Here is a 27,441-nt window from a genome sequence, read left to right on the forward strand (position 1 = left end):
GAAAGACACCATTTTTGCTTTGAATATTTTTACTTTACAGTTACGGTGCATACAGCAACTTTTAAAAATCATGGATTGATGTTTTCCTTGTATTGGATATGGACTGGAGGTTTCGAGCCCGTCCTCGTTTCAATTCGATACCAGAGCTGCATTCGTTTACTAGGCAATCAAAAGTTTTAATTTGTGCGCCGCCCGCCCGTGACAAAAAAAAAAAAAAAAAAAAAAAAATCACGAAGCGCTTGGCGGGCCGAGTCCTTCCGTTCTCAGATACACTATGAGTTTCATGAGCAAGATTGTACTGGCCACGACATTGGTCGTGTCCTTGTATGCAGTGAGTAGCTGGGTGAAGAGGACTAAAACAATAGACTGTCACTCAAAACGTCGACCACAGGTCATTGTCTTCTTGTTCAGTTTTCCCGCCGCTCAACGCGCGTAAGTATAATCCGGTCATGCCCCATCGTGTCAATCAGCCTAGCACGTTAATGACCAAGTTGACCTTGTAAAAAAACTTTAGTTTGGTTTATTGCAACTGGCTTCAGTTGCCGAGCAAATTTGATGTACCGGAATCGTACGGTTATGCACGTAAGAAAGTGGAAAGGGGTGGGGTTTTATCTGCATAGTGAGATTAATCAATGTCTTTTTTTTTTCCTTTTCCAAACCGATAGACAATCATGCTAGAAATATCAAGATCACTACGTCGGATAATGTGACACTCGGTATGATGGATTGACTTGTGCATTGTTTGATAGTTTTATCTCAGTTGTTATTTAGGTGCATGGCACTTTGTTCCCTTGGAATATCATATGAAACATCAGCTTCGTGAAAAAGAACATGTCCAGGACAGTGTATTTGATGCTGCTCTTGCTGATGCTCAATATGACACTGTCATTTATTTTCACGGCAACGCCATGAACCGAGCCGCTCCCTGGCGTGTCGATCTTTACAAAGTGAAGTGAAATTGGAGCTTGGATCTCGAGCGTACAGTATCCGAATTTTCTTAACCGATTTCCCATAGGCTCTCAGCGAAAAATTCCGCCGTCTTAATATCATTACCATTGACTATCGCGGTTTTGGAGATTCAGGTGAGTGGGCGACAACCACGATGATATTTTGTCTTGTTCCTCGCATTGAAAATAAGCCCCATTCATCCGGTTTCTTTAGATGGCGTGCCTGACGAACAAGGGTTACATCTCGATGCCAAAGCAACCTTGGAATGGTTGTACGCAAGAAACGGTAAATGATCATCTTAAATCAACTAGGAAAAAAGGATAACACATATACCCCCAGGCATCCAATTTTTCTAAACTTTTGTAACTTAGTGACACATGAGCACATATCTCTCATTGGCCATTCACTGGGTAACATTCAATTCATCCTTATTTTGACTGTGGGCTCTCTGTTTATTGACATATATTGAATGCAGGCACCGGAGTAGCGACGGCCCTCGCTTACGATATGACCAAAGAAGGTAGGTAGCAACTTTGTAAAAATCGCTGTCAGCTTGGTCAACTCATCCAATGCGTGCCCATTTAGGCATGCCGCCCAATGCATTGATTTTGAAGGCAGCTTACAGTTCGTTGCCTAATTTGATCTTTGAATACCGTCTTTTGCAATACCTGCCGATTTTGGCGCCTCTTCGGACAATGCCTCCGGTGCAGAGTACGTCTTCATGTGCTTATACGGCTGTGGATTCAGATGCTGATACGACTAACACTGCGAATGCCACTGTCACTCATAGATTGGTTGTTGTCAAAGTTGCTTCATAAATTCGATTCCTTGTCGCGTATCGAGGTATGGAGACACCTGATTTTCTCGGAAGTTCCGCGGAAACCAATTGAGAATACAAAAAAAAGTGTGCTGATGCTAACGACATCCGGGAGATCTAGTTTGTGGGATGTCCTATTCTCATTACATACGGGGCGAAAGATTTGGAGATTCCCGGACACAACTCGCAACAGCTGTTCCATCGCGCCATTTATGGATCAAAAGCATCTCCGCCTCTTTTCACGTTACAGTGGCTTGAGCATGACCAACAGATTCAACGTACCATTGTCCCCAATGAAGCCACGGTCTTTAAAAGCGCCACCCATCGTCCCCAAATACAACTCGTCTGCCTGGATCATGCCGACCACAATAACGGTAAGTGGATGGTTCGGGTCAAGGAAACAAATGAAAAAAAAAAAAAAAAAAAAAAAAAATCCGGGAAAAAGAAAAAAATTAACTCAGTTTTTCTGCTCGTTCGTTATTTCATATTCTTCACTTTGCGTTTGTTTCACTTGCGATTCGACTCCGTTGGAATGGTTCCTTTTTTTTTTCCCTCCAGTTGGGTATTTTGACTATGCTTATCAAGCCATGGCGGACCTCACTGGATGGCAACGTTAAAGTAGGTTGGATGTCCGTCATTTTTAAATTCGTATGACTAACTCCACTACAAAGAGGAGCAAACGTTTCACTGGCACTTTTAGGATAAAAAAAAAAATTTGGACACTATAAAATATAGTGGAGATCTGCGAATGCAGTTTGATTGGATATGTCTTGAAATAAACTCTAAAAAGGTCGCTGGTTCCATGGATACAACTTTTATCCTTTCTTGGTCCATTGTCCCTTTTTTTGTTCCCTTTCGATTTTTTTTTTTCAGTGGACCTATTCTTTGATCCTTTTTCTGTCTTGTTATATTTTTCTTCATTGTTCCCCCTCTTTCCTTTCCTTTTGATTCCCCATCCCTTTCATTTTCAACTTTTTGCCTGTCAACTTTTATATCTGTATCATCACTCATTCATGGGCAACACCGCATCACAACAATCTCCTGTACCGGACGTTGTATCGAAAAACCTGTCACCTAAAGCGCAACGTCGACTATCGCAGAGCCCATATGTCCAACACTTTTTTGAAGCCGCGGCAGGGGCCGGTGCTGGGATGAATCGACGCAAGTTTTCCAGTACGAGTTCATCGATCGGCAGTAACCTCAGCAGTCTTTCGTCGACTCGCACAGAAGATAATGCCATCCTACCACGTTCTTCCAACCGTTCCCTGTCGACTGTTTCCGAAACTGGCACGATGACGCCCAGCAGCACCACTACCACGGTCGTCGATGCAACGGCTGTCGGCACATTGTCAGCGTCCGATCATGTTGCGCCAGTAGAATTTACCATGCAGGAAGGTCGTCGTTACATCGATTCTCCCGATATCCAGTACCTGCTACCGTGCGATGATGACGAGTCGGATCGTTTAGTGATTCTTGTAAGTTATATAAGCCATCAAGACAATGGATGTTCACGAGCAAAAAAAAAAAAAAGAATGGGACTCGACTGACGTCGGGTGATCTTTATTTTAGCATTTTTTGTTAAAGTATGCCCTTAATGGCAACTTTGTTGCCCCTGTGAGGTCCATCTTGCAAGATTCTGAATCCCGAGCCCAAGTGTTGGACGTAGGATGTGGCCCCGGTACATGGTAAGGATATCAAATCTTGGTTCTCTTTTTCATGGCCAGCTTTTTTTGTGTGACTTTATTTTTGCTGGTATCGCCCCTTTTATGTTCACCATTATCCTCACCATCGGTTGCACAGGGTTCTCGAAATGTCGACCGATTATGGAAATGCAGGTAAGCTTCGTTTGTTTGTTCTATGCTTATTTTTATTTTATTTTTGTTTCCCAGACCAGTTGCTCAGTTTGGCTGATGATCTCACGCATTAGACTTTTACGGGGTCGATCTGTGTACCATGTTCCCTACCACCATCAAACCTTCCAACGCTTATTTCCATCACCACAACTTCATCACCGACGGATTACCCTATGCCGATGAAACATTCGATTACATCCATATGCGGCTAATGCTGTGTCATTTATCGCACACGCAGTTGCTTAAGCTTCTGGAGGAGATGGAGCGCGTGCTCAAACCAATGGGTCACATTGAAATTCTCGATGTCGATTATGCGATACAACGACCAGGTCCCTTGAGCGAAACCGTTTTCAATCAATACCGTAAGCATCACGTTAATCGATTCATGCAAATAACGATCAAGGATGATCTGAACGTTTATTCTTTCCATGATGATCTTTAGTGCGGGACCTGTTGCGGTCGCTTAATGTGGATATGTTTTTGAGCCAGCATTTATCGACATTATTAATGACGCAACCTTCTGATCGAGGGTTTGTGGACGTGCATCAGGAACGTGTGGCGATTCCGCTGGGTTGGGGTAGCCAGACAAGCGAGATCCATGCCCAAAATTTTGAAGCGTATGTACGATCATTGAACCCCAAACTGCGTCAAGGCCGTATGACCAGCAGCGATATTCAGGAAATGATGGAGGAATGCAAGCAATATCAATCCCATCTTCATTGGTATACTTGTCACGGCCGCAAGCCAGCGGCGAATGCGGCTCCAATGACGCATTGGCGAGTCGCTATCGATACACCGCCTTCTTCCATTTCTCCTTCTCCCCTCACCACTCCTTCTTCTGCCGTGATGGAAGCGACTACATGGGAAACCATCAATGACTTTGTTGACGGTTATGTCGATTAATTCTTTGTTGCTTTCCTCGTCGTCTCACGTTACCCTCCACACCATCTTGCCTTTCATTTTGCTTTCTCCATACCCCTTACCGTTCATCATCCCACGACCACCAACGCAACTCTTTTTTGTTTTCCCTTTTTCCCTTCCTGTTCATTTTATGATCTTCCTCTTTTAAAAATAATTATGTATATAATGGTGCCAAAAATTGCAAGTAAATACAAGAAAATTACAAAGTAAAAAACGTGAATAATGATCATTAATTGATTGGATGTCTACATCTTTAGCCTGCATTTTTATTTATTGACTTTATATGCTGCTGACATGAAATAATATTGTATAAGAATTTTTTTTTGGAAATGGAAGAAAAAAAATAGAAGAAAGAATTGAATGGATACAAAAGGCTTGCTTATAGGAAGAAAAAAATACAAGGCGGAAGGGGGGGAGGGAGAATTCTATGTTTGTCTTGATGTCAAGGCTTTGTGGGCTTCGGCTAACTGGGTTTCGAGATTGCGAATGCGTTCGGTCAAGCCGTTATCTTTGGATTCAAGGCCCGATTTCTCGGATTCTAGAACAGCGACCCGCGTTGTCAGTTGGGAGTTTTCCCCTTCCAGTTCCGCCACCCGTTGTTCCAGCGATTGCATTTTGATCAGCTTTTTCAGTCTTGATCGACGCGCGGCGTCAGTATTCTTTTTTCGTTTCAGTGCAATATCATTTTCTTCTTTATCCTCGGGTTTCCGCTTGCCGACTGCACATGCCGGTTTAGGGGCAATAGGGATGGCGACCTTAGTTTCGTCCGCCGTGGTTTTGGGCATGATGGGCACTGGCCGGGCAGCAAGGGTGGGATACCGCCGAGACAAAGGCTTGGTGTCTTGAATTTCAGGGAATAGTAAAAAGGGCAAAGCTTCGGCGGAGGGGGAAGACCGGCTGGCCGTGGACGGCGTCGAGACAGGGTTTGGTTTCTCTTCCAATGGCGAGGAAATCGTAAGAGGAGGCGATTGTGGTAGGTGAAAGTTTTGTAAAATGCCAGATTTGGATAGCTCGTCCGCGAGCCAATCATCGAGTACCGAACCTTGCAGCCCAAGATGAGGATTCCCGAGCAGCGCAGCTAGTGTGTTTTGAATTGTCATTGTGTCTGGATTGGTGGTGGTGGTCATGTTTGGGTTGGAATCGGGTCGCGATAGCTTGCCGATAATTTCTAAATAGGTTGCGTGGGTAATTTCTTTTTTCGGCTTGATAATAATATATAAAAAATTTCTTTTTTGCAGTTTGAAAAGATAGAGGAGTGAAAAACAAAATGGATTAATGGGCGGAAACGTCGAATTGAAGTGATTTCTTGCGGGTGCAGGTGGATGGAGCGTCAGTGCAGTAAGAGAAGAAAGGCTGAGATGGTGTAAAGGTAAAGCAGAGGTGCTTACGAGAGACAAATCCAAATGAGGAGGGCATTGAAAGATTTAAGAGTTATTTAACGATAACGATCAGTTTCGACTACCGAGAATTGAAAAAAAAAATTATACGCGATAGACAACTGGTAACTAAGCGAACGAGGACGATGGAATAAGAAAAAAACAGACAATAGATTTAGAAAACCATGGTTACAATCGCAGTAGGATGGAAAGAAAACGGTAAAAAGAAGAAGAAACTGACATGATGGAAACACAGGCCGCCCAGTGTTTTATAGGGTTGGATAACCTATTTTGATTGATGAGCAGCCCGATATAGTTCACATGACCTTGTGACAAATGCACTTGCATCTCCGCCCTTGAATCTCCGCTGCCCAAAGATATCGTGCATATGGCAAATCAACATCACGAAATATTATCTTCTCTCTCGTTTTTTCCATCTTTTTGATTTGGTGTCACCATCAACAAGCGGGGATTCTGGGCCAGAACGCAAAACTCAAAATCCACCTTCCGAATCGGGCGCTTTTTCCATGGCTTGATCCTCCTTTTCAGTTGACAACCCTGAAGTCCACTATACTCAATTCATCATCAAAGCAAAGACGGACTCAGAAAAGACTATCCTTTTTTATTTCTGGGTTCTGCTCACATTCTTTTTGCGCACAGATTCATGCAATATTCGACTATTCTATTTATCAAAGCGGGTATACATACTAATCAAGTATGAGATGTTGGGATGGTTATGCTTGAACTCAGTAACGTAGCATGGAACATTCATTGTCAAGCAACACTTCTGAGCGTGGAGGGATGATTGTTGCTACGCTCCACTAATGGATGACCTCTTCAATACCATCAGAGACAATTCTTTGATTGCAACTTTCAAGCGAATTCTAGAATCACTTGGAACGATGTCTTGCAGATAAAGCAGTAGCAGAGCGGCATGCAGCCAAGGTTTCTTATGTAGTCTAACAATTGTTGTTTCGCTTTTTTTTTTTTTTTTTTACGTCACATACATTGGGTTACAAGCCTGGTTCACGACATTTCTTCTCTAATTATATTATTTCGCTGCTTCCTGCCTCCAATGCAAGTCGCAAGACTTGCAACAAATGTACATGGACTATGGTGCATGATGGAAAGATGGGGTGGTCTGTTCTTCACATCGGCCTTTTTGAGTGGGGAATCATTGTCAAATTTTTAATTTTTCTGGGATGACGTCAAATTTCGTACACCTTTTTTTTTTTTTCCAATGTCTTGAGTGCTTTTTTCTTTGTTCAGTCTTTTTTTTTCTTTGTATTGTTGTAAAATGTCTGTCCATCTGGAACCTGCCGATACTCTATATTTCCAAAGTAAATACATGGGCATTCTGTAGGGGTCGACGTATCAAAGTAGACTGACTGAGAATGGCTACTTTCTGTGCATATTGTGGTTAGGACCATTGACGGGAACGAGTAAGGTACGAGTGGTCATTCGTAATCTCGAGTCGGTTCCTATTGTCTTTAAAGTGAAAACAACTGCACCTAAGCAATACTCTGTTCGTCCCAATGCCAGTCGCATTGACCCGCAACAGGTGATGGAGATTCAAGGTAATACTCGCTCTCCAGTCAACAACGAATTTGTGTCCCTGTGTGTATGTGCTTACTCACCGTGAGCCAGTGTTGTATCAACCGCATAAGCAGGATTCTGCCAATGATATTATTTGCAAGGATAAATTTTTGATCCAGACCGCTATTCTACCCGGTGATAAGGAAACAATGGACATGGGAAGCTTGGTATGTGTCTTTTATCACGCGGATGAAATTTGAGTTTGGGATGGGGAATCTTACACCATCATGGATCCATTAGTGGGCAGCATTGGAAGGTCAACCAGGTTCCGGTATTCATCAGCATAAAATTAAATGCGCTTTCATGCCTCTTGAGGAAAGTCATACGCAACCAGAGTCCTTGGTCAATGGTGAGACTGACAAGGTAAAGACCGGCGGGCTTTCTATTCAACGTCATGACCATTGTCTAAAAAAGGATGTTCTCTTTGTCATCTGAAAAACTCGCAGTCCACAGCAGCGGTTGCACCCCAGTCCAGAGCTGCCCCGAGTATCTCCTCGTCCTCCTATCGGTCCAACGACACTCCGTTCAGCGTCGAAAGCCAAAAACCTGCGAGCACGGCCTCCGATCCATCCCGTCGCAATCAGCATGACGAACAACAGGAACAACTTACCGAAGCTCGTCAAACCATTGAACAATTGAGGAAACAATTGGATGCGGTACGTCAGGAACCGCCTACCAGTGTTCGTCCCCGCTTGCAATACAGTGCCTCAGGCCGAAAATTAGCTCCCACCGTCCAGCCTTTGGACGCAGTTCATCAACATTTGGCTCAATTGGAAAGACCGCGCCCTACCGAAGGATATCCAGTGCAGGTCGTGATCGCCATTGCCGTTATTGTCTTTGTATTCACCTACATCTTCTTCTAATCCTGCCATCTACTTTTTTTTCCTTGTGGTCATCAATCCATCCAAACTACTACCACTTCCCTTCTCGATCTACTCGCAAATTCCCCGGCCCCCTTTCCCCACTACTCACGTATTCATCATCTATGGAATCGCACCTTGATCTTTATAAAGACATTTTGAAAAAAAAGGAACCAGCGGCATGAACGACCTCAATCCACATACTGTACACAGTGTAGTATGCTTCGCATATTATGGAGAAATGTGACAACATTAGGATTGGGTGGTATTGGGAAGTCTATACCAGATAGATCACCCACTCTATACAAAAATACAATTGCCAATATCTACAATCAAAATATAAACAAGAAAGGGAAAAAAAAATAATCTTGTCGCTCCTTGAGCGAAATCTCCAAGGGATTTTTACGGTGATGGAAAAGCGGATTCAATGGTATCAATGACGCCGCCTCCCAAACACCAGTCCCCGTCCCACACTACCACTTGTTGTCCACGCGCCATGGCTCGTACGGGTTCAAGGAACCGTACAGTGTATCGATCGCCTTGCTTTGATAAGATGGCTTTCTGCGGTGATTGGCGATAACGGACTTGAGCATCGACAAGTTTTTCTCCTTCTAAAGCGGTGCTGGGATGGATCCAAACCCAGTTGCGGGCAGTGCAAGCAGAATGGAAGAGAGCAGGATGATTGGAACCGGGAACGCAGATGAGGGTATTATTCGGTACATCCTTTTCGGCGACGCACCATTTGTGAGGTCCGTGACAGATGTGGGAGGCTTGACCAATGGTATATCCGAATAATCCACGATGTTGGCCAATGACATTGCCTTGCAGATCTACGGCAGGACCCGGGGGCTGGTCAATGTATTCTGCAAGGAAATCGGCAAACCGGCGTCGTTGGCCCACGAAGCAGATCCCCATACTCTCTCGTTTGGCCGCAACGTGAAGTCCCAATTGTTCAGCGAGATTTTTCACCTGAGTTTTGGATTCGAATTCGCCGAGCGGGAACATGGTGCGTCTAAGAGCGTCTTCAGGAACGGTAGATAAATAGTACGACTGATCTTTATTTCGGTCCTTTCCTCGCAAGAGACGTCCATCGTAGGTACGACAGTAATGTCCCGTAGCGAACCAAGCGTCCACTGGTACCTTTGAAATCAACGAACCAAATTTAATGTATTGATTGCACATGACATCCGGATTGGGCGTTAGACCCGCTGCGTAGTCATCCAGGGTTTGCTGGAACACATCGGTCCAATATTCCTTGACGAAATCCACTTGCTCGCAAGGAATATCCAATTTGAAACACACTCTTTGAACGTCCTCCCAATCCTCTGCACTGGTACAAACGCCTCGTTCATCGGCTGTATCCCAATTGCGCATGTAGATGCCTTGCACCCGAAATCCCTGTTGCTTAAGTAATGCTGCGGAAACACTCGAATCGACGCCACCAGACATGGCAAGCACCACCTTATCATTCGGCTTTGGTCGCAATCCTGTATGATATCGTCGTACCGCTGTTTGCAAGTAACGTAGAAATACCATGGTCAACTACAGATGGTTTGGAGCCCCCAATTTCTCGGAATCTTCAATAAAAAAGAAAGTTGAATTTATAGAAACAAGACGGAAATTACGAAATAAAATTCTCAGCCACCATTCCTGCGGTAAATTGCTAGTTCAGGCACCCTGTCACTTTCACTTTTTTTTTCCCCAATTTCTCTCTGGAAAAATATCACCAAAAAATGACAGGTGGTTAAACTTATTTAGCACAGAGAGATTCTATTGAAATTTTTGGATGTATCATTAGATAGCCATTTTCATCTTATTTCATGCCATGATTCGTTCTTGCTGGAAGGTTGTTTGTTTAATTAATGGTGATACGGTACTTACTTTCCTTAGAACGCATGAGATTAGTTAAATCACTGGCAAACGGCTGACAAGGTGCTTGAAAAGAGTGACGTCCAGCTCAACATTGAATCATATGTTCCTTTTTAAAAGTCGCTAGATGCGATTCTACTTGCGTGATTGACGATATCATATTAGTTATTAGTCATTGCAGTAACCAATGTGTTATTCATGTTTCTGCGTCGTAAAGCTCTTCCAATCAAATATACATTCTGATAGATAGAGAGAAGTAGTTGGATGATCAAACTACCGCTTGTTATTGACCAACAGCGATTCGTGGACTCCTATTTTTTCTTTGAAATTCTTTCCGCAGGTACATCCCTATCTCCTTGCAAACAGGTTGAGGTGTTTTTGCATTTGGCAAGAAAAAATCACATTATTTACCTCATAAGCTACCATCCATCACTGAAAGGAAAATGGGAGATGATCCGTGAAAAAAAAATTCTGAAAGGTACTGTATCAGATCGGCAAGGTGCCCTGAAGAATGGAGTTTCGGCAACAGGCGGGTTCGGCAACACTGCATGATGACAGGCAACAACGCCCTGTGAGCTGCACTATTTGGCATGTCCACATATACCCATCACAATCCAGCTTTTTTTGACATGTTTTTTCTTTTTTTATTATTATATCTTACAGAGGACGATCAGATTTTATCATCAAATATAATCAGGTTGAGAGCGAGCCAGTTTAGGGTGTTCAGATGGAGGAGAGAAGGCCTTCATAAGATGGGGGTGGCGATCGTTTGGACAAGACGGGTAATACGGATGTTGATGTTTGTTTGTATTCGGGAAGAGTGATGTAATCGTCGATGGAACGCAATAGAACCGACACGGGGGTTTCAATCATTAATTCTTCCTGAAAAGCTTGGCCATGGGGATCCTTCAGATTTAAAATAAGTGTGACCTGGACCCAATGACGTATACGAATGAGTGGGTGCATGGCGGACGGATGGACCAAATTGGGTACTTTGTAGCTGTATCGAAATGTGTTTTCCGAGCCTGAACAGGGTTCGGCGGCAAGGTTATGGTTTGGCGCTAATGTAATTTCATGATGTAGCAGACGGGTGGTATGTTTGGATGGCGCGCGGAATTTTTGCCGTTCGATGAGTTTCACTACAATACTGTGGATGACAGCGGAACGGGCGAATGAAAACGACAGGGCTAGAGACAATCCAGGGGTCAGATGGAGTGTTTCAATAGTCGTCAAGAATGGCGAGCCCTGAATGAATGTCGTATGCATAAACGAACGAGGTGCATCAGCATTAGGCGCCCTCACTAATATGACGGGATGCTGCGTCTTTAAAATTTTGTTGAACCACCGTTTCACATGCACCTGACATTGCAGTTTATAGTGAACGCGGCCGAGTTCACACTCAATCGTTTCCGACAGCGTGTTGGAGAGCAGGATCTCAAAAGGGAATACCGTCTTGCCTTTCTGCAGTACCGTCGGTGCGCAGTAAATGGGAATCACCGAGTCCACCAACGTATGCTTGTCGTATTGTTCATCGTCTTAGTAAGTAGTAGAACTGGAACGTAAATTCCTTTCATTGATTCATTCATCCATCATGTATGTTTTCGTTTTGTTTTGAGATTTCTCTCTTTTTTTTGAGGATGGTGTGTTTTTTTTTTCTCTCTTATGACGGATTTACCTTCTGGCCAGATGGTTTTAGAAGAACCAACGAATCGGAGAGTGATGGCTTGGACAGTGAGAGGGTGTCGTAAGTATAACTTGATGTGACCGTGCAACAAATTTACACTTCTTCGGTCCTTGGCGTCACGCAAATATACCACCGGTTCAAGTAGTTCAATTGAAACCGTCTTGTGGAACATCAGGACAAGAATAATAAAAACAATAATCACAATAAAGAAAAAATAGAATACAGTGAGAAAAAAGGCGATGCCCTGAAAAAATAAAGGTATAACAAAGTTTTGGGAACCACTAAAGGGAGAGAAGAAGCAAAAAGAAGAAGTAAAGTAAAAGTTTACTTTCTTTTGGCCTTTTTTTTTGGTCCTCTATTTTTTTGCCATTGGCACCCCCTTGTTCTTCCTATCGCGGCATTTGAGTGATCTCTTTTTTATCCCAGGTCCCCCTTTGGCTTGGTTCAGGTGGCCCCCTTGAAAGTCGTAACTTTTTTTTTCTTCTCGTTTCCACCCAACCCCCCAACCCCGTTACGCTGTTCTCTCGTCATTTCCATCGACATGGCAACAAATTCCATCGACAACCAGAAAAGGTAGGTGAAACAAAGAAAAAAAGCTGTGCTTGTCAATAACCCGTTTAAGCCGTAAGTGTCTTCCTTTCCCATTTGTTTTAATTAAACCAGAAAAAGAAGCAGTGTGTGACGCAGTTGAGCGCAATGGAAACGTTCACTTTTCCGCCTATAGATACTGTCTCTTTTGTGCGTGTGTGTGTTTTTTTTCACATTACACACACACACACACACACATACACACACACACTCATCGATTAAAGATTGACTTGACTTGTTTCCTTTTCTTCTCACTTTGTACACCCAACAAAACTGAATGAATTCATGCTGGTTACTTGCGTCGCCTCAGTTCCGGTGACATAAAGTTCCATTTTTTTACACTTTTTTTTTGCGCAGCGTGAAAGAGTCGCATTACAAGAAAAAAAAATAAGTTTCAACTGATTCCATTGTTTCATCTTTAAGTATATATAAAATATCGCAACCCTATTTCTTTTCTCCTTTTCTCTTTGATATTTATTCGCTCATCATCCTTTTTTTCTACATTTTTTTTTTTGGCTTGTTTTCCTTATAAATAATATCGGCGGATTATCGCTTTCTTTTTTTTTTCTATTCTTTTTCATTTTCTTGCACTTGTATTCTACTTTTTATTCATTTTTTTTTCTGTAAGAAGCGTCTTCTTTTTTCCTTTGATGCCTCAAATTATTATACCCCACGGCTTGATTACACCTGAACGATCGATGCCTTCCAGTCCGACCATCACCCCGGCCATTGTGAGCCATGCCACAGCGAGTCATCGTCATTTGCACTCGCATGATATTCCCGCCGTAGATATTCATGAACTGACAAAACGACTTCAGAAAGCCGCTTCGAGATCCGTACGGCGGTCGAAACCTCTCACACCGGTGTCTTCCTCTTCGGCTTCGTCTTCTTCTTCCTCCTTACCGTGTAACGATACCCCACCTTCGTCGTTTGTGCTTCCCAGTCCTCGAACATCCATCATCCACCCATACACCCCACCGCAATTCGTTTTTAAGAAACCCCAATACAACCAATTATTCCATCAGACCCATTTTCATCATCCACAAGACCATCCTCATCATTCCCGTCCGCACAAAGATGCATGGCCAGGCTGGTCTGATCTTCGTCGCTTCTTTCGCGCAGAATCGTACATGGCCATGCTCGCCGATTCCAAGTCCGATACGTTTGCCAACCAGTTTCGCCAAGATATCGAGGGGCGGTATGGCAAATGGGGTAAGGAGAGGGCTTTTTTTTGGGATGACTCTTTTTTTTGAGGCTTTTTGAGGCATATTTGCCAGGAAAGGAAGAATGCATGAAATCTTATATTGTTTTTCTTTTTTGGCTGCGTCTTTTTTGCTCTGCATTAATGTAGGTCGTTATATTGGCAAAGGTGCCGGGGGTTCGGTGAGGCTGATTCGCCGCACCGCGGATCAAAAGACATTCGCAGTCAAACAATTTCGAAAGAGGCTGGCGTGCGAGAGTGAGAAAGATTACATCAAAAAGGTGACGGCGGAATTCTGCATCGGATCGACATTGCATCATATCAATGTGATCGAAACCTTGGATCTTATCCAGGATGGAGCCAATTTCTACGAAATCATGGAGTATGCCCCCAACGATTTATTCAATATTGTTATGAGCGGCATGATGTCGCGCGAAGAAATCGCTTGCTGTTGGCGTCAACTCCTCAACGGCGTCGATTATCTCCACGGTATCGGTATTGCCCACCGCGACCTCAAGCTCGATAACTTGGTCCTCGATCATATGGGCATTCTTAAAATTATCGATTTTGGTTGTTCCTCCGTTTTCAAATATCCTTACGAAAACACCATCACGCTCACCAAAGGTAATTTATGACATTTCCGTGTAGTTCCAACTGTCATTGTATTGATCACGCTTTCTTTCCTTATCTCAGGTATTTATGGTTCCGACCCTTACATTGCACCTGAACAGTATACCCAAGCCAAATACGACCCTCGATTGTCGGATGTATGGTCATGCGGGATTATTTTCATTTGCATGACCATTCGACGGTTTCCATGGCGGTTACCACGTCATTCAGATCCGTCGTTTCGTGCGTTTGCCACCAATCATAACCAGCAAAAATTCCGTCTCCTGAAATTACTTCCTCGTGAAGCTCGATCTGTCATGACCGGTATTTTGGAACTCGAGCCTAGTCGTCGTTACACACTCAAACAAATCATGACCGATGACTTTGTGCGACACATTGATGTGTGTGATCTGAATGAAGCCGGGACTCAGCACGTCCATCACGTATCTGAAACACCCATCCATCAACGTGGTAATTTGGTCCTCATGACACCTGAACCCCCAGGTGTCGTCGCAGAAAAAGCAAGTAAAAAACGTCAACATGCTCAAAGGGCTCCTTCTCCACCTCCACTACCTCCGCCACCACCGGCCGCGGCTGCTGCTGCTCATCCTCCACCTTTTTCTTCTTCCAACGCAAATGCCGGTGCGAAACCCATCTTCATTTAGAAAACAACAGCATATATTTCCTTCGTGATGTAACTTATCATTCCTTTGGGATTTTTTTTTTTTTTACATATTTGGGCTTTTCCAAGAAAAAAATAGAAAAACCAACCACATGGTCAAAAAAGTAAGAAAACAGGAGAAAAAATAGCATGAAAAAGGAAAACGTCGCTGCACATTCAGTGGAAAAAAAATTGAAAGAAAGCCACGCAAAATGAATTCCCCCAAAAAATTAGCAAGCTTCCATTGTTGTTCTGTACATACTGTTTTGATAACATCAAGATCATGAAAAATAAAAAAAGATAAAACTCCCCCCTCCTGCTCAACTAGAAACCACCGCTTTGAAAACGAACTTTTTGGGATTCAAATTGCCAAATTAGGAAAACCAGGAATTAATATGGTTTTTTTTTGTAATCCAAACGTCAATGCATCCTCATGAAAGAGGGCCTTTTTTAGTATTCAAGTAGTACGCTGAAGTGACACGCTGAGGCATAAAACTAGAAAGACTCACAAGGTATGAGAGAGAGAGAGAGAGGCAACACCACTATTTATCTCTGCTTCGCTCCTCCCTGTGAGTTGACCCGATCCCCTAGATCACCTCCTTGTTTTTTTTCGACCGATGAACAATTCCTTTTGGACATGGAGAAAAAAAAAAGAGACAATAATTCAAGGTTGGCCTTGGTCTTTTTTTATTGGTTTTTTTCTATCCTCCTCCTTTTTAGCCTTGTTTCCACTGACACTTGGCATTGTTTTTTCTTACCTGTTGTCTAACGAATTCCAATGATTTAGTATGGCTACGATAGAAACGGCTTATTACGTTCCTACACTTCTCGGTCTTTCCACCACCTTTGGCATATCTTGCACCATCAGCGCTGTATGCGTCATTGCATTCGAAGGCTGTCGAAGGCTAGACTCCATGCAATGCCTTTTCTCGCCTCGTACTCGATTGCTCACGTAAGCCATCTTCCGCATCCTACTAGTTGTGCATCATGGTATCATGCGTTGTTGATAAGAATTCATTGTTTGTTGTCTAGCAATACAGCCCCTCCTCCATTATCGAAAACACCTTTTGCATGGTTGAAAGCAACGTTTTGGTTGGACGAACCGTACTACATCCAACGAGTCGGACTGGACGCTACCATGTACCTTCGTTTTCTACGCATGGCCGTCCATTTTCTCGTATTGCAAGCCTTGATCGTCTGTCCTGTGTTGCTTTCCATTCACTGGACGGCGTCACCCTGGGATCAACGAAGCGAATGGGATATGACTCATACCGCCCTGCCGAATGCCACCCTCGACGATCACCACGTCGACCAATTTCGAAGTAACTCGACCTTGTACTCGCTGTCCATTGCCAACATACCCGATCATAATCCCATCCTGTGGGTCCATGTACTTTTCATTTTCTCCGTCAGTCTCACCTGGCTGTGGCTGCTGTTTGTGAACCACTGGCATCACTTGCAGTTACTGCAGGTCACAGGTCCTAGTCACTTGATTCATGCGCGGTCCATCCTGATATCCAATGTACCCAATCACCTTCGGAACGAAGCTTCACTACGCTACCATTTCTCCAGTGCGCAAATCGGGTCCATTGAATCCATTACACTGGTCAGTCGTACCGCATGCAAAGCATTGGAACGAGCTTTTGTGCGGCGAGAAAAATGGCTCGATCAATTAGAATTCCAGCTTATTGCCCTGGCTCGCATCATCATTCAAGAAGATAAACCAGCATCGGTTCTTTTCGATGAGGACCAATGGACGGAATTACCGCTAAAAGCGCAGAAACGAGGCATCTCTTTGGAAGCCATGCAGGAGTTGATGGACCAATTGGAAGAACTTGATAGTGAGATTAAACGCCTTCGCAATGTGAATGAGTCACCCGAATATTACATGCCCACCGGCACTGCATTCGCAACCTTTGCGCAAGTATTTTGACCCCAAATGGGCCGCAAAATAGGAGAGGCTCATTCATTTTTTTTTTAATTTCTCCAGATCACCACATTCGGCGCAAATTTGTGCCCAGATTGTCACGTCCTGGAAACCTGGTGTCATGGAGACCCGTATGGCGCCGGAACCCAGGGATCTTTTATGGCCAAGTCTGTTACGAAGAGGACGTCGGGACAAGATGATGGGCAAATTGCGCCAATGCGTTGTATTCATTGCCGTCTGGTAAGTCCTCAGCTCAAAAAAATAGGAGTCCTGTTTTTCTTCACGCAATGCAAAGTTGGATTCGCCAATGCAAAATCTCTAATTCTTTTTACTTCTTTAGGACGCTCACCATTTTCTGGCTGTTCCCGATTTCGTTCATTCTCGGTTTAACGTCGATTGATTCTCTGTCGCAACATTTCGGATTTCTTCGATATTTCCTCGATACATCCATTGTCGTGCGCAGCTTTATTCAGAATATCCTTCCCGCCTTGCTCGTCACCTTGTTTATGAGTTTATTGCCATGGATCTTGCTCGGTAAATGTCGTTGGAACCCGCATTTAAATTGTGAAAATACCGTGGCAAACTGATTTCGTCGTTGTGGGTATGAATGTTTAACAGAAATATCAAAGCAGCAAGATTTCGTGTCCTACTCGGAATTGGAAGATTGCGTGCTTGGAAGATATTATCATTTCGCTATTTTCAATGTGTTGATTGTATTCCTTTTGGGCACGACATTTCTGTCAACGATGTTGGATGTATTATATGAGCCAGGCAAGCTGATTCAGTTGCTCGCTAATTCGCTGCCGCAGGGAGCCAATTTCTTCCTTAACTACATCCTGTTCAATTCCGCCACCCACGCCATGGAACTGATTCAACTTGGATCTCAAATTTTTGGTCATCTTATCCTTACCGTACCGTGGATTTCACGAACCCCGCGCATTCTCAAGCGATTCACATCGCCGTGGTCGTTTCCTTACTATTACTATTACCCTAATCACATCCTCGTGCTGGTCATCACTGTTACGTACTCGGTCATTCAACCTCTTATCCTTATTTTCGCCTTATTCTATTACACACTAGCTTTGGCTTGTTACCGACATCAGTTTGCCTATTGCTACGTGCGTCGGTACGAATCCGGCGGGTCACGGCACTATCAACGCATGGCACGGTACACGTCGGATGGACTGCTTATATTTCAATTGACAATGGTGGGCTTGTTCTACCTCAAAGGGGTGCTGTCAGCGGCAACGGCGATTCTGCCTTTGATAATCTTTACCATTTGGACCAAAGTGAAATTTGTTCGCCTGTTTGCCCGCCGGGCTAAACATCCATACGTAGGCAAATTCACCACGGCAACGAGCAATGATCCTGCGATGGCGGATGGAGCGTCCGCGACCAAAAAATTCCATCGACCTATTCCTCGTTCACGATGGCTCGCGTCAATTGACGAGATATGGAAGTTCACCTATTTAAAGGCTTGGTGGGCTCACGGACGGTACGCGTCGCAAATTTTTGCCCAGTCCAGTGTGGCCGACGATCCAAGCAGTCGAAAACCGGTGGTGGTGGAACCTGAAGAGGTGACTGCGGCCTCGCGTCTGCGAGAAATGAGCGGAAGCAGCAGTACAAACAAAAGCGTGCGTGCAAGCCCCACCAGTACCTTGTGTACGGACGAGCAGTTATTGAAAGAAGTGGACGAACACGACTTGACCGTATTACCAAACGATGCGAAATCGGCCATTGACACTTATGACCATCCAGCTCTGGTGCGCGAACTGGACAATACTTTGTATCTACCTCGCGATCCCACCCTCAAAAGGTGGGACTTGAAACAGTGTATCAAGCTCCAACTAGAAAGTATGCACTATGCATTACAGCAACTCAAAGCTACGTCCCCCTCCTCCGACAGCTCGCCTCCGACGCAGCGTCCTTCCGGAGAAATCCAGATTCATGTATCATAGAATTCGTCTACACATTTATAAGAATAAAAAAAAACTGCAACGGCTACCAGCAGAACAACCAATGATCCTCTTTGTTACTCTAGCAAACGCAAGAAAATGTGTCGATTAAAATAGATCAAAACATAGCTTTTATAGATTGTCAAGTTCGGGACGAAATCCACATTATCGGATTTCAGACCTTGATACAGCGGTTTCCGGCTTTGTTCATGGACAGCGGACTATGGATACTGGCAGCTGTTTTCAATAATCTGTTGGAACTTGATGATTCCTGAACCATGCTCATTTGAAATCCCTAGTTCCTATCATTGCGTCAAAAATTATCAATCATTGTTTTCTTCATAAATATATTTATCACTATTAGCGTATTAGCCGTAATCTAATGCTTGGCATAAAAAAAAACCAGGGGAAAACCGTAACTCGGCTCGGTGCGCCTCTACAGAGATGCTTCAAAATTGTACGGATTCGTCTTGAAAAGGCGGTTTTGGATGGATCAAATTCTGAACAAAAGTAACGAATGCCGTACCTTGGGACAGGATCATGTAAACCGGATCCGTGCACCACTTCCATCTTGTTCGATGCCTTTCGGACTTGAAATCGTCAAAAAATTCCGCTTGGACTTCTTTTAATGCATGGTCCTCTTGTCTTTTTCTTGAAGACGTGTGTGAAACTTTTCATAGTGAGAAACCTTTCTGTTTCTTCCCCATTGTTGCCGGGATACCCAATGAATTAATTTTACGGATCGATACAAATTCGGCACGTCTCTCTACATCTAAATCTCGCAAAGTTAGTCTTTTTCGACTTTTCATTCGATGGCTGCCTTTCAACCATTCAATGCATTGACAAAAAAAAGGCATAAAAGAGGGCTGCGGCATAGAATTTTTCTTCTTCCTCCTCTTTTCGTTTCCCTTTTTTTTTCCTTTTCTCTCCCCAAACGCACCCTTTGATGACCATCACTGCCGACAGACCTCCCGAGAGTACTAACATTTTGTAGGCTTCAAGCTGCTCTGCTCTGCCTTCCCGCGACGACTTGCTGCCGGCTGATTAGCGTTTCAGCAAGTTTTGGTTGTCCTAACCGTTTTGTAGGGCAGTTTTGGTTACACTAACATTTTGTAGGGCAGTGGTGCTGACATTTTGTAGACTTCCGACCGGACGAGCCGGCTCCCGAGCCCATAGCATAGCTATAAGTTGGACCGGGGGTGGGGTAGGGGAACAAGTTTACAACAACTTGCCCAGCCAAGTTGTTGGTTGGAGGTCACCCGTCACAACTAATAGCTGAATGCCAATAATACAATAGCTTTTTTTTTTCTTCATTTTCAATTTCTTCCGTAGTTACTTTTTTCACATTGAAATTCTTCTCTAATAAAAAATGCCATCTTTTGGATAGCAATTTTGATACCATAAAATGATCAAATGATTTCCATTTTCTTTAAAGTCGTATAATTGTCAGTACATGAAACAAATGTGATTGCCTTCCAGCCAGAGCGACAACGGACACAATTCCGTAAGGTTCTTCGGAATACCCATTTCTCCTGCACCATGCTCGTTTCATACCGTCACGGTTGCATTTGCATCAAACATTCCAGCAGTCATGGATCACCCGCTTGTTTCGTCGCCCTGACTGCCTACAGTGCGTTAGGGGCCGGCCTTGCAAGAAAAAGTGACACGCATCCTCAAATCCCCAATGCTTTCGATAAAAAAAATCCTGGGCGTCGATAGCTGCCCTGATTCCAAGATGAATATGTCAAAGCTTTCCAGTCATCTCTCACTACCTTTCGAAGTTTATTCTTACTTATCCCGATTCCGATTCACGTTGAGCACCGTTCTTCTTTTTTTCCGAAAGCTCTTTGTCAAGATATGGAGACATCAAACTTGTGTGCATGAATGGTCGATCTTTGACTTTTATTCCCGATATTGTCACCAGCCACAATCCAAACGCCAAAGTTTCTACTTCTGTCCCAGATGTACGGTTTGACGCCCTGGTTTCTTTAATGGCCCACTTCTTTACCTGACTTGGAGATCTCAACCTCCCAAAAAAGGTCAATGATGATAAATCCAAGAAGAAAATGTCCATTGGTATCTGATAGAATTTCCTCATGCACAGCTCCGCGTTTTTTGAGGCTACGGTTACGATATTGAAAGTTTCCCTTCCCGGGCCTTGCTTGCCGTCTTTTGTTTCATTCACTGTCTTTCGGTTGCTTCTTCTTATGGGGATTATATGTCAAAAAGTGTGTTTTATTTCCATCTAGGCGGATATATGGTAATATAGAGAGAGATATAATAGATGATGATCCTGATAATTCAAATAAACACTGACATATACGGTGCTGACAAGTGAGTCCACAAGGTTGATGGCATTAATTCCAACCTTTCATTACACAAAACAACGTCTGGTATCTTTAGTATGACTATTCTCAGGATGATAGAGTTCAACCTTTTTCTCTTTTGATGTTTTTTTTAGCGTTACGATGAAAGGCGTTACATACAGACAGAGGTGCTAAGAACGCCTAAAAAGGGAAATAGCGGACCATGAATTCGGAAGAGAAGCAGTGACGAGAACCAAAGTGAGGAAATTGGGACTCGCCCGCCGGAGAAGCTGCCCGATAAGACTTTTGGCACCCTTGTATTCCTGCTTGACTTAGTCTTAGTCACACACACACACACACCCCCTTTTGCACACGTGCACATACTCTTTTCATATACACACAGAGAGACAGGATGCCACATTCGTACCTAGTTATTGGTGGCAACGGGTTCTTGGGTCGTCACGTTCAGGAACAGATTCGTCTTCGCAACGATGGGTCGAGTATTGCTGTGTTTGACATGGTGATTCCTACTGAACCTGAACCGGATGTAAAATACTTTGCGGGTGACTTGCGTAATATGGATGATGTATGTACCGCGCTTCAAGGCATCACTGCTGTCATTCACACCGCGTCGCCACCGCACGTCAATTCGAGCAATCCTCCTCGGGACTTGTACTTTTCCATCAATGTCGACGGCACACAAAACATTATGAATGCTTGCAAGAAGATGGGCGTTCAAATTCTTGTCGTTACCAGTTCAGGGAGTGTTATCTCTACCGGGGAACCCATGGTCAATGTTGACGAACACACACCTTACCCACCCGTTCCCATTGACGTGTACACCGAGTCCAAAGTAAGTTTCATCTGATGAAGCTCCGTAATGACAAGCATCCAGACATACAAGCTTGCAGGATGATGAAGCGTCAAAGTAAGGAATGAGGAACTTATGGTACGTTTTTGGGGGTTTTTTCTGTAGATGGAATGCGAGAAGATCGTGTTGGCTGCCAATGACAAGATGACATTGAGAACGTGCACTATCCGGCCTTCGGCTATTTTCGGTCCTGGCGATCGTCAGTTGATTCCGGGCATGATTGAAGTGTGTCAACGAGGTCAGCATCGATTCCAGATTGGCGATAATACGTCGTTGATGGATTTCACATATGTGGGCAATGTCGCGTACGCTCACGTGTTGGCGGCCGAGAAATTGGTGGATACGGAATCGCCTGTGGCCGGTCAAGCGTTTAATTTGACCAACGGAACCCCTGTGCCGTTCTGGGACTTTGCTTCCAAGGTGTGGGCCGAGTATGGGTGCCATATGCCGAATTCGAAAAAGATCGTCTTGTCCTACAATGCAAGCATGATCATTGCTTTAATCGGCGAAACCATCTTTAGCATCAAGGAACTATTCTGGGATCGAAGCCAACTCAAAGAAGGTTTGACCCGCGCCCGCATCAAGCAAGCCATGAGCTCCCGCTACTTTAACATTAGCAAGGCCAAACAATTGCTCGGCTATGAACCCCAAGTCGGTCTTGAAGAAGGCATTAAACTTAGCATCGAGGTAAGTGACTGACGATTTCATCCGTTGGCTTGCACCATTATAGATCTAATCAATTGCTCCTTTCTTCAGTATTACAAAGCTCAACATGCCGCCAAATAGCGGAAAAAGCTCTCCTCTTACAGTTATCCATAAAGTAGAAAAAAAAAAATCCCAGCTCCATACCGTTCAACCCAGGTCTCCTAAAATCGCTTACGTAGTAATTTAATAAACCCTTTGTTCCCGATTTTGCACAATCAAGACCAAAGAGCGATGGGCTCAATGGTTCAACAAGAATGGAATCAAAACTTGTTCTTTATCTTTTTTTCCTTTTGGTGGTAAATGTAAACGTAAAATTGAGTAGTAGGGTTTTTAGTTTAGTTGGGATGATCATCGGTACGTCCTTTTCTTCTTTTTCTTATTTTTGGGGCGGTGGAGGTTAAGGGAGAAGTATATTCACATTTAGTAATTGTTCCAACCACTTCCCGTGTCCATTTCCTTTGTATCGACTTCTTCTTGAATCTGCATTTGCACATATGCCAACTTATCCACCAAGGTTTTCAGCGCCATTGTCACCACTTCTTCCGGAGCTAATGAACCCACCGTCTACATTGAAATCAAAAATACATCAGTAAAGCATTCTACATACTTTCGCATGGATCTCTTTTACCTCGGCTTCAAAATAAAAACGATCAGGCTTGGCGTTGTAATCGAATGCTGGAAATAAAAACCATCATCCGTAAATTCAATTGTCCCGATATCCCCATCAACAAGATATTCAATACTTACGTGCATTTGGATCTGGCGCTTCTTCCTCGCTGGCATTTTTACTCAACGGCCTATATATCATAACCAAGGTTTAGGAAATCCATTGACCGCTTGAAATGAACATAAAATAAGCACGTACCATTCCTCCTCGGTTTCTTCAAACCAGTATTGGGTATGCCGTAATTTGTTATATGGATCGTACTCGAACGAGACACCGCTCACAGGGCTCCATTTGGCATGTTCCTTAGCCACACCCTGACATCCCCACTTACATCAGACTCTTTTCTTCTTCCACATAACATGGTTTGGCCCATTTCAGTTACCTTTTTCGCGATACATTTCAGTTTTAATTCGTGTCCTTTGCGTAATTTCACCAAAAGAATACCGGAATCATGCTTGTCTATGTATCCGTCTCGGCTTAGCCCTCCACTTTTCATTTGCTGCGAGTAAATTTCTTACCTTGTAAAACAGGCACAAACGATGGATTCGACGAGACCAAGTCTCTGCTTGTCACTTCTTTGGTACGATCTTCGGTGCATTTAACGTGTAATGTCAATTCCACCGAACATTCCGGACAATATTGTGAGCATGTACAATCCTAAAAGATTCCATTCCATCCGTTAATCACTGTTGTTTCCTTTTACTGGCCCACACTGTCCAAGCTTACTCTAGTGTAACGCAGTTTCTCGACATCGCGACTGTCGATGGGCACCATACCCAGACGATGAGCCAGAAATTCATCCGCCAGCACAGTGGTATTCGTTTCGATTTCTACCATGTCAATAGCTAATCGGGGTGTGAGCCATCTTTTTCTTTTTTAAAGCTTCTTTTGGATCTAAAAAAGTCATCGTCGTTTTTACGCTACTTACCGACTGTGGGCACTTCGGCAATCATGACTCTTCGCAACGAATTGGCAACACTATGTTAACGAACTTGTTAATCACTGTCAATGGCACGTCGACAGAGGGAGGCGGTTGACAAGTTTATTTAGAAGGTTGCCGAACTGTGAAGGGGGAGTGGGGCGGGGGACCACTTGCCTTAGATCCGTATCACTTAAAATGAATCGAATGTGCTTTTTCGATAATTCTCGAATGGTAATATTGGGCCCTCCGAGAGTGCCGTAAGAAGTGCTAATATCCATGATTTGTAATGAAGCGAGCAGAGAGACTAAGGCCTTTTTTTTTTGTGGCCTCGTACGTTGACCAAGAGCTTTCACCACCACTTTTTGGAAAGCGCAGTCACACCGCTAAATTTCATTTTATCCATGCATTGTTTTGACCAACGGTCCCATCACCATTTTTAAAAATGCTTATGTTGGGCCGATCCCATATTGTATCCGTTTTTCCTTTTTATCCTTGATCATACATTATGAGAAGGACCTACAACATTAAAGCTTTATTATGTCGATGGAGTTATCCTCATTATTAGCACGGCAATCTTCACAAAATGATTGTCAAAACTTTGAACGAGAATATCCATTTTCTTTGGTTCACATTACGGTGTATCTACCGAGGATATGGTTGAGCAGGTCCATGTCTGTATCCATTGACAGGCATCGACCTATCAGGAGCGCAAGGCAAAGATTGAGACGATTTGTAGTGTTCATACAGATTGTCCAAAAATGAGGCATCATGCTGAGAAGCGGAAATCAATGTTAGCCTGATTGTGAATACATGCTTTTTCCTGATATCGATTGCCATACCTGGACCATGTTCAAAAATTGGTGAATAAATTCGGCCTTTGACACCACTGCGGGTTGCTTCCCTAACCGAGTTTCCATTTCTCTGGCGCTGCAGTGAACGGCTTCTTGACTGGTGAGCGCGGGAGCGTGATCGGGCGGCGTGGATCGCGATAACATCGAGATCAAGGCTGCGCCAGGATCGAGTTTAGGCGACCGACTGGGCGTACTTCCTCCTTGCAATGTCTGCAAAAGTGCGGCGGGATTCCGTGGCGAGCCAGCACGCATCGGGGCAGGGTAAGGCGGTTGGAAGGGTTTGGTAAGTTCGGTACCCAAAGGTCGTGCGCCATACATGGGGGCGGCAGGGGAGGAAGGGTATTGTAATGGAGGCTCGGTCGGTGGCGTAGGTTGAATCGTCGTTCGTTTCAGTAATTCCAGTAATTTATGTCCATTCTGCTCCGCCATCGCGGCAGGTGGTGGTGGCGGCGGCGGTGGCATCGGTGGCATAGACGATCCCGCCATCCCTTGTTGCAAAATCTTTAACAAATCACCTTGATTATGCGGAGGCGACGGCGCCGATAGCGCAGGCACCGGCTGTGAAGGCGCATTTTCCGGTCCCTTCGGCGACGGTTGAACCGTTGCTTGCTGCAACATTTGCAGGAGATTCAATTTTCCTAGAGGCGCAGAAACTGAAGGAGCACTTGCGGTAGTTGTAGTAGTAGTAGCAGTAGTAGAAGAAGAAGATGGTTCCACTGTGGTTGCATGTATTGTTTGTGTCTGTTCTCGTTCTAATGGCATATTTTTTATTCCATCGTGCAATCTATTCACCTAATCAGTGATTCCAGTCGTATGCACCGGTTTTCGACCAGGCTTCTACTTACTTTGTCATCACTTTCAACATTCGTTCCCGATCTTTTTCTTCGAATAACCACAGAGCACACGCTTGTCCTTTTTGAGTAGCAAATATTAGCTGGTGAAAAGATAAGACAGAAAGGGCGAAGCTTTGTTCAGCGACAACGATAAAACACTTTACCTTCGTTGGTCTGATAGATAATGAAATCGTCTGTTAACTTGATTTCTTCAAAGTCGCTTAATAATAAAGAGTAATTTTCGATGGTTTGCCGATTTAATATATACAATCCAAAATAAGGTGCTCGTCGCCTGGGAAACAAACCATGACAGAGATTAGCAACAGCCACCAATGGTCGAGCGGTAGACGACCCATGATGTAGGTTATGTTCATTTTGGTTACCTTTGGGTGACAAACACGACGCCTTCGTAACCTAGTCTCTCCTAACAATATGGCACGTCAGTCAAAGCGAGCAATGGGAGCGAGGGCATTTGGAGGACTCGCCGCGTACCCAGCTTTGTTTGTCTGGAGAGAATTTGTAGACGACGGCATGGGCAGACTGATCGAGAATATCCACTATGGCAGGATCGTGCCGTTGTAAAACCGCCAAATTGAGTTTCTTTCGTGCCACTTTATCCATCGTTATGCGTTTAATAAAGAATGAGGAGAACCCACAAAGGACCAAAGGAAAGAGAAAAAAAAAACCTAATTCCGCCCCTCACTTGTGCTGACGTTGTTGGACTTGTACGATTGCCTAAAAAGGCAAATTGTCTGTGAGCTCGTGATTTTTTTCATCGCAATCCCTCATTCAGCATCATGAAACAAAAACATATACCCATCTTTTGATGTTACTATTTAGTACTCAAATAGAACCAACGGTTTTTGATATTCGAAAGTCGTCACAGGTGGATACTATGAACTGTTTACTTATACAGCACGGCATCCTGGACAGAAAAGTTAGACCGTACTTATTTAAGATTTCTGTCATAATTCTTGAACACCTACCTAAAGAAAAACTCATTCTCCTGCTGCTTCTTGATAATAATTCAAAACATCATTTTTGCATAACAACATACCTTTGAGTTCCCTTGGGTAAATCTTATGTTTACACACGGAAAAAAAGGGACACTTGGGAGTATGAAGTTCAGTCAGCCATAATCTTTCCAATTTGAATCCCGTCAAAAATTTATCGCGAGTGGTAGAAGTCCATGTTGATTCGAAGCTCAGGGTGGGGCTATACCGTGAAGCAGTTATGCCAGGCAAGCAAACGGCATCTTCTTTTGAATAATATATGGGTTTCTGTAAAATACGTTTTAATAACTACGTGAAAAGTAAAACAGGAACCAGGAAATACATACAGTACACATTATCGTTTCTCTTTAGCATTGACCAAGACCAGGAAGAACCAAGGAATTGCTCACTGATGTTGCTTGCACAAAC

At 43.8% G+C, this 27,441-nt stretch overlaps 12 protein-coding genes across 12 annotated transcripts; 7 read left to right on the forward strand and 5 right to left on the reverse strand.

Moving 5' to 3' along the window:
* Positions 1-243: 243 nt before the first annotated feature.
* On the forward strand, positions 244-2,596 carry BYT42DRAFT_590128 (Alpha/Beta hydrolase protein). Its single transcript, XM_051570457.1, has 13 exons — positions 244-331; positions 392-432; positions 515-582; positions 666-716; positions 772-947; positions 1,016-1,082; positions 1,162-1,233; positions 1,320-1,358; positions 1,424-1,468; positions 1,534-1,659; positions 1,739-1,791; positions 1,887-2,139; positions 2,324-2,596. Exons 1-13 carry the CDS (start codon positions 275-277, stop codon positions 2,380-2,382), a joined length of 1,107 nt encoding a protein of 368 aa, XP_051418179.1. The 5' UTR covers positions 244-274; the 3' UTR covers positions 2,383-2,596.
* Positions 2,597-4,796, forward strand: BYT42DRAFT_590134 (S-adenosyl-L-methionine-dependent methyltransferase). The gene is made up of 5 exons (XM_051570458.1): positions 2,597-3,240; positions 3,335-3,450; positions 3,566-3,600; positions 3,693-3,980; positions 4,061-4,796. The coding sequence occupies exons 1-5, from the start codon at positions 2,779-2,781 to the stop codon at positions 4,519-4,521; spliced, it is 1,362 nt and encodes a 453-aa protein (XP_051418180.1). The 5' UTR covers positions 2,597-2,778; the 3' UTR covers positions 4,522-4,796.
* On the reverse strand, positions 4,773-6,142 carry BYT42DRAFT_590136 (uncharacterized protein). The gene has a single exon (XM_051570459.1). The coding sequence runs from the start codon at positions 5,664-5,666 to the stop codon at positions 4,965-4,967; it is 702 nt and encodes a 233-aa protein (XP_051418181.1). The 5' UTR covers positions 5,667-6,142; the 3' UTR covers positions 4,773-4,964.
* Positions 6,143-7,139: 997 nt separating this feature from the next.
* On the forward strand, positions 7,140-7,773 carry BYT42DRAFT_590137 (PapD-like protein). Its single transcript, XM_051570460.1, has 3 exons — positions 7,140-7,255; positions 7,340-7,492; positions 7,563-7,773. The coding sequence occupies exons 1-3, from the start codon at positions 7,213-7,215 to the stop codon at positions 7,709-7,711; spliced, it is 345 nt and encodes a 114-aa protein (XP_051418182.1). The 5' UTR covers positions 7,140-7,212; the 3' UTR covers positions 7,712-7,773.
* Positions 7,766-8,574, forward strand: BYT42DRAFT_166491 (uncharacterized protein). The gene is made up of 2 exons (XM_051562345.1): positions 7,766-7,860; positions 7,958-8,574. Exons 1-2 carry the CDS (start codon positions 7,858-7,860, stop codon positions 8,372-8,374), a joined length of 420 nt encoding a protein of 139 aa, XP_051418183.1. The 5' UTR covers positions 7,766-7,857; the 3' UTR covers positions 8,375-8,574.
* A 199-nt stretch (positions 8,575-8,773) lies between these two features.
* Positions 8,774-9,820, reverse strand: BYT42DRAFT_596164 (tRNA methyl transferase; the record flags this gene model as incomplete). The annotated part of the gene is made up of 1 exon (XM_051570921.1): positions 8,774-9,820. One exon carries the CDS (start codon positions 9,818-9,820, stop codon positions 8,774-8,776), a length of 1,047 nt encoding a protein of 348 aa, XP_051418184.1.
* A 1,051-nt stretch (positions 9,821-10,871) lies between these two features.
* On the reverse strand, positions 10,872-12,233 carry BYT42DRAFT_608940 (uncharacterized protein). Its single transcript, XM_051571210.1, has 2 exons — positions 11,916-12,233; positions 10,872-11,775 (listed from the first exon to the last, which is right to left on the reverse strand). The coding sequence occupies exons 1-2, from the start codon at positions 12,094-12,096 to the stop codon at positions 10,964-10,966; spliced, it is 993 nt and encodes a 330-aa protein (XP_051418185.1). The 5' UTR covers positions 12,097-12,233; the 3' UTR covers positions 10,872-10,963.
* A 695-nt stretch (positions 12,234-12,928) lies between these two features.
* On the forward strand, positions 12,929-15,314 carry BYT42DRAFT_523952 (kinase-like domain-containing protein). The gene is made up of 3 exons (XM_051565311.1): positions 12,929-13,724; positions 13,864-14,337; positions 14,407-15,314. The coding sequence occupies exons 1-3, from the start codon at positions 13,163-13,165 to the stop codon at positions 14,985-14,987; spliced, it is 1,617 nt and encodes a 538-aa protein (XP_051418186.1). The 5' UTR covers positions 12,929-13,162; the 3' UTR covers positions 14,988-15,314.
* A 317-nt stretch (positions 15,315-15,631) lies between these two features.
* On the forward strand, positions 15,632-18,920 carry BYT42DRAFT_590150 (uncharacterized protein). Its single transcript, XM_051570461.1, has 5 exons — positions 15,632-15,935; positions 16,016-16,903; positions 16,974-17,150; positions 17,251-17,444; positions 17,529-18,920. Exons 1-5 carry the CDS (start codon positions 15,772-15,774, stop codon positions 18,866-18,868), a joined length of 2,763 nt encoding a protein of 920 aa, XP_051418187.1. The 5' UTR covers positions 15,632-15,771; the 3' UTR covers positions 18,869-18,920.
* Positions 18,921-21,456: 2,536 nt separating this feature from the next.
* BYT42DRAFT_590156 (3-beta hydroxysteroid dehydrogenase/isomerase family-domain-containing protein) lies at positions 21,457-22,999 on the forward strand. Its single transcript, XM_051570462.1, has 3 exons — positions 21,457-22,024; positions 22,148-22,729; positions 22,799-22,999. The coding sequence occupies exons 1-3, from the start codon at positions 21,584-21,586 to the stop codon at positions 22,826-22,828; spliced, it is 1,053 nt and encodes a 350-aa protein (XP_051418188.1). The 5' UTR covers positions 21,457-21,583; the 3' UTR covers positions 22,829-22,999.
* Positions 23,000-23,394: 395 nt separating this feature from the next.
* BYT42DRAFT_166641 (RNA polymerase Rpb3/Rpb11 dimerization domain-containing protein) lies at positions 23,395-24,702 on the reverse strand. The gene is made up of 7 exons (XM_051562346.1): positions 24,511-24,702; positions 24,343-24,392; positions 24,141-24,259; positions 23,933-24,071; positions 23,797-23,873; positions 23,613-23,728; positions 23,395-23,544 (listed from the first exon to the last, which is right to left on the reverse strand). Exons 1-7 carry the CDS (start codon positions 24,612-24,614, stop codon positions 23,484-23,486), a joined length of 666 nt encoding a protein of 221 aa, XP_051418189.1. The 5' UTR covers positions 24,615-24,702; the 3' UTR covers positions 23,395-23,483.
* A 66-nt stretch (positions 24,703-24,768) lies between these two features.
* On the reverse strand, positions 24,769-26,725 carry BYT42DRAFT_590160 (uncharacterized protein). Its single transcript, XM_051570463.1, has 6 exons — positions 26,513-26,725; positions 26,404-26,444; positions 26,185-26,312; positions 26,033-26,099; positions 25,176-25,971; positions 24,769-25,107 (listed from the first exon to the last, which is right to left on the reverse strand). Exons 1-6 carry the CDS (start codon positions 26,639-26,641, stop codon positions 24,979-24,981), a joined length of 1,290 nt encoding a protein of 429 aa, XP_051418190.1. The 5' UTR covers positions 26,642-26,725; the 3' UTR covers positions 24,769-24,978.
* Positions 26,726-27,441: the final 716 nt, after the last annotated feature.

The sequence above is a fragment of the Radiomyces spectabilis genome (genome assembly GCF_025331425.1).
Source record: "Radiomyces spectabilis strain NRRL 2753 chromosome Unknown BYT42scaffold_19, whole genome shotgun sequence".
Taxonomy (NCBI): Eukaryota; Fungi; Mucoromycota; class Mucoromycetes; order Mucorales; family Radiomycetaceae; genus Radiomyces; species Radiomyces spectabilis.

Bases quoted from the DNA above. Each gene is read 5' to 3' on its own strand.
- BYT42DRAFT_590137 (XM_051570460.1), top strand. From the start codon at position 7,213: ATGTCTGTCCATCTGGAACCTGCCGATACTCTATATTTCCAAA. The intron at 7,256-7,339 runs GTAAATACATGG...TATTGTGGTTAG, and splicing joins CGATACTCTATATTTCCAAA to GACCATTGACGGGAACGAGT. The intron at 7,493-7,562 runs GTAATACTCGCT...ACCGTGAGCCAG, and splicing joins ACAGGTGATGGAGATTCAAG to TGTTGTATCAACCGCATAAG.
- BYT42DRAFT_523952 (XM_051565311.1), top strand. From the start codon at position 13,163: ATGCCTCAAATTATTATACCCCACGGCTTGATTACACCTGAACGATCG. The intron at 13,725-13,863 runs GTAAGGAGAGGG...GCATTAATGTAG, and splicing joins GGGGCGGTATGGCAAATGGG to GTCGTTATATTGGCAAAGGT. The intron at 14,338-14,406 runs GTAATTTATGAC...TCCTTATCTCAG, and splicing joins CACCATCACGCTCACCAAAG to GTATTTATGGTTCCGACCCT.
- BYT42DRAFT_166641 (XM_051562346.1), bottom strand. From the start codon at position 24,614: ATGGATATTAGCACTTCTTACGGCACTCTCGGAGGGCCCAATATTACC. The intron at 24,072-24,140 runs GTAAGCTTGGAC...GGAATCTTTTAG, and splicing joins AGAAACTGCGTTACACTAGA to GATTGTACATGCTCACAATA. The intron at 23,545-23,612 runs GTACGTGCTTAT...TATGATATATAG, and splicing joins GAAGAAACCGAGGAGGAATG to GCCGTTGAGTAAAAATGCCA.
- BYT42DRAFT_590150 (XM_051570461.1), top strand. From the start codon at position 15,772: ATGGCTACGATAGAAACGGCTTATTACGTTCCTACACTTCTCGGTCTT. The intron at 15,936-16,015 runs GTAAGCCATCTT...TTTGTTGTCTAG, and splicing joins CCTCGTACTCGATTGCTCAC to CAATACAGCCCCTCCTCCAT. The intron at 17,445-17,528 runs GTAAATGTCGTT...AATGTTTAACAG, and splicing joins ATTGCCATGGATCTTGCTCG to AAATATCAAAGCAGCAAGAT.
- BYT42DRAFT_590134 (XM_051570458.1), top strand. From the start codon at position 2,779: ATGGGCAACACCGCATCACAACAATCTCCTGTACCGGACGTTGTATCG. The intron at 3,451-3,565 runs GTAAGGATATCA...TCGGTTGCACAG, and splicing joins GGATGTGGCCCCGGTACATG to GGTTCTCGAAATGTCGACCG. The intron at 3,601-3,692 runs GTAAGCTTCGTT...CTCACGCATTAG, and splicing joins GACCGATTATGGAAATGCAG to ACTTTTACGGGGTCGATCTG.
- BYT42DRAFT_608940 (XM_051571210.1), bottom strand. From the start codon at position 12,096: ATGTTCCACAAGACGGTTTCAATTGAACTACTTGAACCGGTGGTATAT. The intron at 11,776-11,915 runs GTAAATCCGTCA...CTACTTACTAAG, and splicing joins TAAAACCATCTGGCCAGAAG to ACGATGAACAATACGACAAG.
- BYT42DRAFT_590128 (XM_051570457.1), top strand. From the start codon at position 275: ATGAGTTTCATGAGCAAGATTGTACTGGCCACGACATTGGTCGTGTCC. The intron at 1,469-1,533 runs GTAGGTAGCAAC...GTGCCCATTTAG, and splicing joins TTACGATATGACCAAAGAAG to GCATGCCGCCCAATGCATTG. The intron at 1,660-1,738 runs GTACGTCTTCAT...TGTCACTCATAG, and splicing joins GACAATGCCTCCGGTGCAGA to ATTGGTTGTTGTCAAAGTTG.
- BYT42DRAFT_590160 (XM_051570463.1), bottom strand. From the start codon at position 26,641: ATGGATAAAGTGGCACGAAAGAAACTCAATTTGGCGGTTTTACAACGG. The intron at 26,313-26,403 runs GTAACCAAAATG...TTTGTTTCCCAG, and splicing joins GTCGTGTTTGTCACCCAAAG to GCGACGAGCACCTTATTTTG. The intron at 25,972-26,032 runs GTAAGTAGAAGC...TTAGGTGAATAG, and splicing joins ATGTTGAAAGTGATGACAAA to ATTGCACGATGGAATAAAAA.
- BYT42DRAFT_590156 (XM_051570462.1), top strand. From the start codon at position 21,584: ATGCCACATTCGTACCTAGTTATTGGTGGCAACGGGTTCTTGGGTCGT. The intron at 22,025-22,147 runs GTAAGTTTCATC...TTTTTTCTGTAG, and splicing joins ACGTGTACACCGAGTCCAAA to ATGGAATGCGAGAAGATCGT. The intron at 22,730-22,798 runs GTAAGTGACTGA...TCCTTTCTTCAG, and splicing joins GCATTAAACTTAGCATCGAG to TATTACAAAGCTCAACATGC.
- BYT42DRAFT_590136 (XM_051570459.1), bottom strand. From the start codon at position 5,666: ATGACCACCACCACCAATCCAGACACAATGACAATTCAAAACACACTA.